Genomic DNA, 9,159 nt, shown 5'->3' with positions numbered 1-9,159 from the left:
CTGCAGATAGAGGCTACATCCCATAGTGAGACATCTCACTCCTATTACTCATAAAATCAGAGTTATGGAAATAATTTAAAGTTACTTATTCCGCTAAATTCCTGAATCAAGTAAAAAATTAAAAAATAAATGCTGCTTGTTTTATAATATTGTACATTTATTTACATATTCAGTGATACTTTTTCAGTTTATTTTAATGCATTAAAAGAACAACAGAATATTACGGTGGCTGAGAAGTAAATTTTTGGGCAAAACACTTTTACAAATGCCATAGCAAATTTAAAATTTTGAAAACAAATAAACATACATATCTTAAAAAAAATAATAATAATACAAATAGCAAAACACTTTTACAAATCCCACAACAAATTTATAATTTTGAAATCAAATTTACATAATTATCAAAAAATAAATAAATTTACAAATAGCAAAACACATTGCACTGTGTAAGCGTAAAAGTGTTTCCATTATTGTTGGATTTATTTGGACTGCAATGATACCGTTAATTAATTATTTCCTAAAATTGTTTGAAATGCAGATATGCAGAACAGCTCAATGTTGACAGGTAGTCATGGTAACTCAGAATAAGTTCAACGCTGCGTAGAAGTTTTGCGGAACTCACTGTTGACAGGTAGTCATGGTAACTCGTTGCATATATTGTGACTGCGGAAAGGGCTTTTAAAAAGGACTGAAGTGGGATCTAAATATTCAGTATTTGTTACTTCGTTTTGACCTTATCCAAAAGTGTTCAACATCAATATGGACCAACTGAACGAGAAGGATACAGACCAGGACGTCTCAACGGAAGAGTCAGACACTGAGAGTCTGCAAGATGACGATGAAAATTATTATTTATTTACATATCCAGACTCCGACGAACAAAAGATAATAGACCAGGTCAGACCTCTTACACGGGAAACATAAGAAGTCATTGATTTTACTTAAGTGTTGTACAAAAAAGAAGCAAGAACAAGTTTACCAAAAAAAAAAAAAAATGTAGTTTGGGCATCTGTTTGTACCAAAATGAATGAATACTGTAAACTGTTTTTATGGAACCCTTGATTTGAAGTCTTTTAATGATGTGTTCAGCTACTTACGAATAATGCACTGAGACTAAAGAGTGCTTTCCATCACTGTACAGGTTTCTGAGTCCATGCTTACATGCTAAATATAGTTAAAAAAAAAAAAAAAAAAAAAGTTAAGTGGAAGAAGAAAAAAAAAAGCAAATCAAAATGCAGCAAAGCATATTTATACTGTAAATGAAGAGCAAGACAGCTGGGTAAATAGCATTAGACATTTCACAATCCCAGCCATGCTCCTGCATAGAGCCCAGCTGTGTGTATATCCAAACAAGACAACAATGTTGCTTATAAAAAACAACATCTTTCCCTGTGTGTGTTTATTATGCTCTTCAGGACTATGAGTTTGCATTGTCACTGACGAAGGATCAGGAAGAAGAGTACATGCAGTGGGTGGAGCAGTCTAGAGGCCTCAGTGACTTGGAGCTGGCCAAGACGCTTCAAGAGGAGGAGTACGACCAGGAACCCCAGTGCTCCGTGGATCACCAGGACCAGGGAGCCCAGAACTACCAGGTAGGGAATCATAGGGCTAAATCTCTGATGTTCTGCTAAAATGTCCCTTTTACTTTACTTTGGGAGAATTTTAAAAAGGATAGAAAAAGCTGTCCTTTTCCAAGCAGTGTTAGCACTGACTCGTAGATTACAGGTGTAAAAATCTCCAAAACTCTTGATCCTTACTTTAGTATCGCATTGTTACTTTTTCAGTTTATTTTCATGCGTTAGAAGAGCAATATAATATTACAGTGGCTCAGAAGTGCAAAACACAATTACAAATACTACAACAAATATAAATTTTTGAGCAAAACACTTTTACAAATGCGACAACAAATTTACATTTTTTTCAAATAAATTTACCTAATTAGCTTATTTATTTTATTTATTTATTTTTTAAAAGCCACACACATTGCACATTGTATGTAAAAGTGTTTTTATCTTGTATTCCTTTTGTCGATTTAAGGCAATGATTTTAAGTAAGTTAATTTTTTTGTTTTATTAGTAAATAACTTTAAAATAGTCTCAATGATTTGAATGAAAAAAATCGTGAAATGATTTTTCTCCCATATCGCCCACCTCTAAGAGTTGTTGATTTGAAATCCGAGCTTGAACAAAGTGAGTTGTCACAGGAATGTGCTAAACTGTGCACAGCAACCAATGCTAAAGCTAATGCTAGTCAATGTTTGGCACTTAGTTACAACACAGTATCCCCAAAACCTATGTGTAAATGTATGGCCATGGTTAATCATACGAAAACGTATGAATAGACTGTCAGTCTATTCGTACGTTTACACATTTATAATTTAACATGGTTTTGTTTCTATTTTTTAGGAACCTAAAGAGAATGGATCAGAAAAAGGTACGTGTGCTTCATCAGTGATGTGCAATTCTGCACAAGTGTTCGAGTTGAGCTTTTTATTGCTGTGTTTAATGGCTTTGCTAACTTGTGTAGCATCAGAATGACATGTATCCAATGGAGCTATAAAGCCATTTTTAATGAAGACTACTTAATACTGGGTTAAGATTATTGTTTTACAGTTATAGAAAATAGATCTCTGTAAATAAGAAATGCATTAATGTGCATTTGGCTTCGGGTGCTTTTTATAACCACAGGTGATAACCTTTTCGAATTATCAAAAAATTGAACAGTTGATACTCACCAGCTGACAATTAAAGTCCATCAAGTTAAGAAGCAACGGCCTGCACGATGTCACGATCTGAGTATTCATGCAGACGCAATGCGACTGAATGTGCTTTCTAATCAACTTTTTAGGTAAATTCACATGGGTCATGACGATATTAAAAGTTGTGTTGTTCCCTGTTCCCTGTTAAATCCCTCAGATGTAACTGAAAGTGATGATGGTACTCGTGAAAGTTCCAAGGCTGCACCCAGTGAGGACACCCTCGTTCACTCTGAGACAGAGCCAGAAGTTGTGCCAGAACCAGAGCTAGAGCCTGAAGTTGTGAAGGCTGAGGCGGACTCAGAGCCTGAGCCAGGTGTGGACGAAGACACCGACCCTGAGATCGATGCAGAAGCAGAGCCAGAAGTGGAGCCAGAAGCGGAGCCAGAAGCGGAGCTGGCTGTGATGGACTCCAAAGGCGTGGACTCCTGCAAAGAAGCAGAGGAGGATCACCTTCTCGGGTTGATCCAAAATGAAGATGCCACGCTGGACTTTAATGGTGACAACCTCCTGGAAACGGGTGAATTTGTGAAACCTCCAGATCCAGAAGTAGAGAAGAGCTCTGGTAAGCCAGAGGCCTCTGTCGAGATGGGCCCAGATGATGAACTGAAGGAGGAAGAGATCCTGACCCGTGAAGATGGTGAGACAGATGACGAGTCTCTAGCAGAGCCCCCAAAGAAAAAAGCACGAAAGGCTTCTAAGAATGCTAAAACGGGAGATGAAAAAAAGAATTTTAGGAAGAAAGGCTCCTCCACTACTGGGGCTTCAGGCCGAGCAAAGAGGTTTGTCTTTCTATGTCAGTTCTTTGATACTACTACCAAGTCAAATGAAGTTGACCAAATGGCTGACTGCTTCACTCATCTCACCACTGGACAAGCTTTTGAAGGCTGTTTCAGAGCCACGTCATTTTATTAGTAATAGCCTTAGAAACATCATCCAAATCTAGATCCTTATTTTTTTCAGCTTTTTTATCCTCAGAAATACAGGGAATGTCTAATACGTCAAGAAAATTGTTTAGCTTTACCAGATTTAGTGGGGCATCTGAATTGAAAAGGGTTGTATAGTACGACAAAAAAATGTTATTAATTTAATTGGGATCTGAAGTCAATTCTCCCTGTTCATTCCTAATTATTTTTATGGCTCTTTCTGAATCAAGCTTCTTATTTCGCCAGGCCAGTAGTTTACTCGATTTTTCCCCTTGATTGTAAAAGGTTTGCTTCAGTCTCATTAGACTGTCTTCAGCTTTTTGTGCGGAAAGCTCTTCATATTCTGCTTTAAGAGCGAGCAGCTTTTGTTTTGTTTGTTTTGAATTATCCAGAATAGATGCTTTCTCTAATTCCCTAATTTTGGAGTCTAACTCATTCATTCTGTGTTTAAATTTGGTAGTTTTGGAACTAGTGAAACTAATCATTTGCCCCATAATATATGCTTTAAAAGCCTCCCATCTAATAGCTGCTGAAGTTTGACTTGTGTTTAAAGAAAAGTAGACGTCAATGTGTTCACCTATAAAATTTATGAAATCAGAATTATGCAACCATTTAGGATGCAGCCGCCAATTATGAAAACATCTGTTTAATTGAAAATCAGCGTAAAATAGCGAGATTGGCGCACGATCAGACAAAACAATACTATCATATATGCAATTATTTACATTTGGTAACAGAGAGGATGAAATTAAAAAAATAGTCTATTCGGGAGTGTGTATTAAGTGAGGAGTGACATGAATATTGTTTTTTGCTTGAATTCTGAATTCTCCATGAGTCATAGATGTTCAGGTCCTGTATATATTGATGTATTTCCTTTCTGCTTTGTAAATAGGAAGCGTCACACCCAGACGATCGATCAAGCTTTGGATCTAAAGTACAGTTGAAATCGCCTGCCATTATTATTTTACCTGGGAGGGTGGCCAACAGCAAAAACATATTTTCAAAGAATGTCGGGTTATCATCATTTGGACCATATATGTGGAAACATGGGGCTGTCAATGGTATGGAAACCCAGTATGTAAATATGTAAATAAGACTTTGATGTGATGTGTTCATGCCTCTGTGTATTTTGTGTGGATTGTTGCATTAAGATTGATATCTGGGTGTGAATACTATGAACAGCTACGTGACGGACTCTACTGCGCTATGGGACTAATGAACAGCCAATTAAGGACAGGTGTGGGTGCTTTCCGAAAAGGGTAGAAAAGGCAGAGGAGGAACAGCAAAGGGAGAAGGAACACGGACACAAAAGGAGCCAAGGGATTACGCGTAAACAGTCTTTCACCGGGACGGACATCAGAAGGTTACGGACGAGTGGGAACCCGGACAGATGGGAGGAAAGATCACCGTACAACGCGCGTGACAGCTAAGTTGAAGGGACGTGCTCAACTTACCTGTGCGGGTGGGACCTTTACTGTGATAGGTGGCAATCAGGGGGTGACTGTGTTGCTTCCCTGTCGCAGCCAGGAAGAGGATCACGGACTCGGTGGTGGACGGACACCGCAGGGCTCGTCGCATTGAAGCTACAGAGCCGCGCTTGAGGGACAGCTCGATTCGCTATTGTTAAAGAGAATACAAAATAAATGGTTTGCAAGGTAGCTGGATGTGACTCATTTTCTCTCAGTGGATAATTCATATGCTGGTGCAACAATTTAAAAATTCACACAAAAAAACCCACCCTCCGGTGTGACATATATATTAACCAAATTAATATTTTCTCTTAAAAGTGTTCCCTGCACTACCACAAATCTACCAGATGTATCATGGATAGTGTTATTAACTTGGAAAGGCACAGAGTTGTGAATCAACACCATAACCCCTCTAGCGTGGGAACAAAAACATGAAGCCAGCACTTTATCTGGCCATCTTCTATGAACTTTCACCAAATCTTCTTTTAATAAATGTGACTCCTGAATAAAAGCTATAGATGACTCAAGTTGCTTAATCCTGGTAATAACCTGTTTTAATTTAGACAATTTAAGCATCCCCTTACATTCCAAGATGTGACTTTTAAAGTCTTATTTGAGTTAATCTTAAAACAATGTTAGGCAAGAATGTACACGTGATCCATTTGAGGCAAACTGGGAAAAAATGTGATAATGTGAGGAATACAAAAAGACAATAAAGCAAACAAAATATAAAACCTGCCAAAAACGAATCCCCGCAGCTGTCATCCTGAACAGGACAGCCCTCTTGCTTTGTGCTGCTGCTGAGCTGTCACAGTATGGAGTTGCTCCGTTTCTTGGACAAAGGTCTTCTATGCCTTTTTTTTGCTGGCTCCGCCATGGTATAATTTTGACAAAAGTTAATTTGTAGGCAACCATGTGTCAGAATCTAGCATTAGTTTGTATTGGGCTGCCGTAAAGCAGTACACCTTGCCAACTGGTCGGAGGCAGGGAAAGTTGAAAGTGCTGTTTTCTGGGCAGAGACAGCAGGGAGAGATGAAAGACCCCCCAATCACCCCATAAACACTTATATTACCCTCAAAGGGACTATGAGAAGGATTTATTAAGGTGAAAAAGTTACTTAGTTCTGCTTTAAAACAGATTTTTGAAATTTTGTAATTATTACTCTTTGAAAAAAAAAATAAAACACAATTTTTATACTTTCAAATACTAATACAAAAAATGATTTTAAAAAAGATTAAAAAAAAAAATCTTCGGGGTTGCGCAGAAAGTCTTAACATCAAAAATGTTCCGATAGACATGGACACGATGGTCCTCATGGGAGTTGCCGTCAAGAGTCAAGGAACTGGAGGTCACTCAAGACAAGCTTGCTAAATTCAACACCCACAAGAGGAGAACTGTGTGGAGGAATGAGCAGAATCTAAAAGCAAATAGGCATGCAGCAGGAATGTTTAAACATCTGTGTCCTCAGGCCATCAGTCATATTTGGTAGAAAAATAAGGTTTGGACAGAGCGTTAATTCACTGCTGATAACAAGACTAGATAAAGCCCAGCTGAATGCTAACAGTACATGGACAGACTCCTATCCACCTATCAACAATTAACAGTTTGGTTTGAATTCACATCTTTGCTTTGGTGTTTCTAAACACTACCAAACACTGGACATCAGAGGCCATAAGATTTTACTGGACAAAAATCCAACAAAGCCAATTTGGACTCACTTTGACTGACTTTGGGTTGTTGTGTTAAATTTCATGGAAATGTATTATCTGCTATACTTTGTCAAAAAAAACTTTTATCACACAAACCGCCACAATGAAAAATGGCTGCGAAATAAAGTTCAAAACTGCCTAAACGGTGGGAAATCCAACCAACCACTCTGGCAACTCAACTAAAAGTAAACTAAAAACTCTAGGCTTGTTGACATGCTGCCATCTAGTGGAAGCCTAAAAAACCCCAAACATTCAATGTTACATTTCAAAAGATTACACATACATCAGCTCACCAACTTTCAAACTAAATATGTATTACTGTAAAATAATTTTTTACAGTAATACCGACTTGATAGAATAAAATTGAATATAAAACCACATTTATAAAACATACAGTCTGATCTGTAGAAAATGTGTTTAATTACAAAATGCATTGCAAAAAAATACCTAACAATGTACAGCCTAAAATACACATCACACTTTTTTTTTTTTTTAACATAAAACTTTTGCCCAAACTTACTCAGCTTGGTCCAACGTTGAAGGCAAGTGAAACATTATAAACAAACTGGTGACAAGTAACACACAACTATCATATACACAAGCACCTAAAAGGTAATTAAATACCTTTCAGAAACATAAAAGGCCCTAACTGCAATATAAACACAGTATTTGCCTGTATTTCAAATTAGAGTTTGAAGTCTTCTGTAATTTTTCACTTATTTCTAATTTAGTCTTTATATTAAATTTAGAAGTCATTTGCAGCACTATCAACAAACCAATCTAGTATTGATCAAATTTTTAAATATTTGCACCCAAATTTGATGAAAAAAGCTATTATAAAATATTAAATACAAGCACAGGGTCCCAAGTCTAAGTTGAAAAAAAACACATTGAAAAAAATAATTAAAGACGTTCTATCAATTAAAAAAATATTCAAACTCTTGAAGCAAAAATATCTCACACCCAGTTTTAAAGTGAGTTCACTCAATAGATGGCTACATAACAAAAATCTAGTATTACAAACTAATAGAGGTTTTTTTAGCAATAGGACTAAAGTTGCATTGTTAGTGAGGGCTTAAATTATATTTTTGAGTCGAAGAATAATCCAAAAGGAGGAAGAATCTAAGCCTAAGTGAGACCTGAAAGAACATCAACGCTCAGAGCTAGAAGAAGAATATTTTGATGATTAAGGGACAAAAGAGTTGTCTGAATACAAACACACACACTGACCAAATATGACAGCTATTCAGCTGTTTTCATAGGCACATTATTTCCTTGGTTATAATGTAAATGGATATGATGCCTCTAAACGTCAAGTGTCAGAAGCAGAGGTGGACTGGCCATCTGGCATACGGGGCATTGTACCGGTGGGCCGTCAACCAGAAGTGGGCAGGTCCGGTCCGCTACTTTGTTTTTGACGAGTGAGTGCAGGCAGACATGGTAACAGGTGGCCAAAAATTGTCCAAAAGTCGCAAAAACGTGGCAATAAAATAGCGTAAAGTGACTAAAAGGGGTCAAAAGGAGTCAAGAGTGGCCAAGAAATGGGCAAATAAAGAGGTACGTAATGGCAAAGGGAAGCTTAATGAGCAAAATGTGGCAAACAATAGTGAAAAGGGCAAACATGTGGAACTAAGAGGCAAAATATAGGGAAAAAGAAAACACCTGGTATTTACTGGGCAAAAGTTAGGTTATTTAGATGAAAAGTGGCCAAAAACATTTCAGAAAGGACAAAAATTGGATAAAAGTGTCAAAAAAAGCTTGCAAAAATGGACAAAAACAGAAAAAAAATTGATAATTATAAGCAAAGGGTAGCTAAAGTGTCAAAAGTTTTTGAAAATGGGACAAGGGAAGTTGCAAAATGGCCAAAGGAGATTAGGTAAAAAGGAGTTAAAAAGTTTCCCCTTTTAAGATTTTCTGGGGGAATAAGAATTAGAATTAAAACATAATGAGCCACATGTTGAGCATCACTGACTTAATAATGGTTTCTACATGGTGACAATGTAGTGGGCTGGTCTGGACAGAATAAGCAAGGTCTGAATTTTTGTCCCAGTCCACCTCTGGTCAGAAATAAAAGTTAATCACCAAAGGCAACTGACGATACCTCATGTTTAGATGAATATCCACAAAAAGATTTAGTAATAAGAATATGTGTCACCATCTGAAAACCCAGTAAGGACTGTCATTGAAGGCACTGCATGTACAAGACAATAGTAATAATCCTGAGAGCTGTAATCTCCTTCAGACTGTACACTAGTAAGTGGTTATAATAACATTCCCTAAAGTAGTGGAACCCAGAGTTT

The 9,159-nt window shown here is 37.2% G+C and overlaps 1 protein-coding gene across 3 annotated transcripts; it reads left to right on the top strand.

The window, feature by feature from the left end:
- The first annotated feature begins 645 nt into the window (after positions 1–645).
- Positions 646–5,309, top strand: LOC114465706 (SAFB-like transcription modulator). Of its 3 annotated transcripts, none has more exons than XR_003674332.1 (6): positions 646–897; positions 1,416–1,592; positions 2,406–2,433; positions 2,916–3,537; positions 4,574–4,742; positions 4,864–5,309. XR_003674332.1 is itself a non-coding variant. In XM_028450887.1 (5 exons), exons 1-5 carry the CDS (start codon positions 760–762, stop codon positions 4,895–4,897), a joined length of 999 nt encoding a protein of 332 aa, XP_028306688.1. In that variant the 5' UTR covers positions 646–759; the 3' UTR covers positions 4,898–5,309. The 3 variants fall into 3 exon arrangements, 1 of the variants encoding a protein (XP_028306688.1); XR_003674333.1 differs by having other exon boundaries at positions 4,833–5,309; XM_028450887.1 differs by lacking the exon at positions 4,574–4,742.
- Positions 5,310–9,159: the final 3,850 nt, after the last annotated feature.

Source organism: Gouania willdenowi, chromosome 6, assembly GCF_900634775.1.
Source record: "Gouania willdenowi chromosome 6, fGouWil2.1, whole genome shotgun sequence".
Lineage (NCBI taxonomy): Eukaryota > Metazoa > Chordata > Actinopteri > Blenniiformes > Gobiesocidae > Gouania > Gouania willdenowi.
This window is presented reverse-complemented; position numbering and strand designations above follow the sequence as displayed.

Coding starts and splice junctions, on each gene's coding strand:
- LOC114465706 (XM_028450887.1), top strand. CDS start 760: ATGGACCAACTGAACGAGAAGGATACAGACCAGGACGTCTCAACGGAA. Junction 1,593..2,405: donor AGGGAGCCCAGAACTACCAG/GTAGGGAATCAT, acceptor TCTATTTTTTAG/GAACCTAAAGAGAATGGATC. Junction 3,538..4,863: donor GCTTCAGGCCGAGCAAAGAG/GTTTGTCTTTCT, acceptor TACTATGAACAG/CTACGTGACGGACTCTACTG.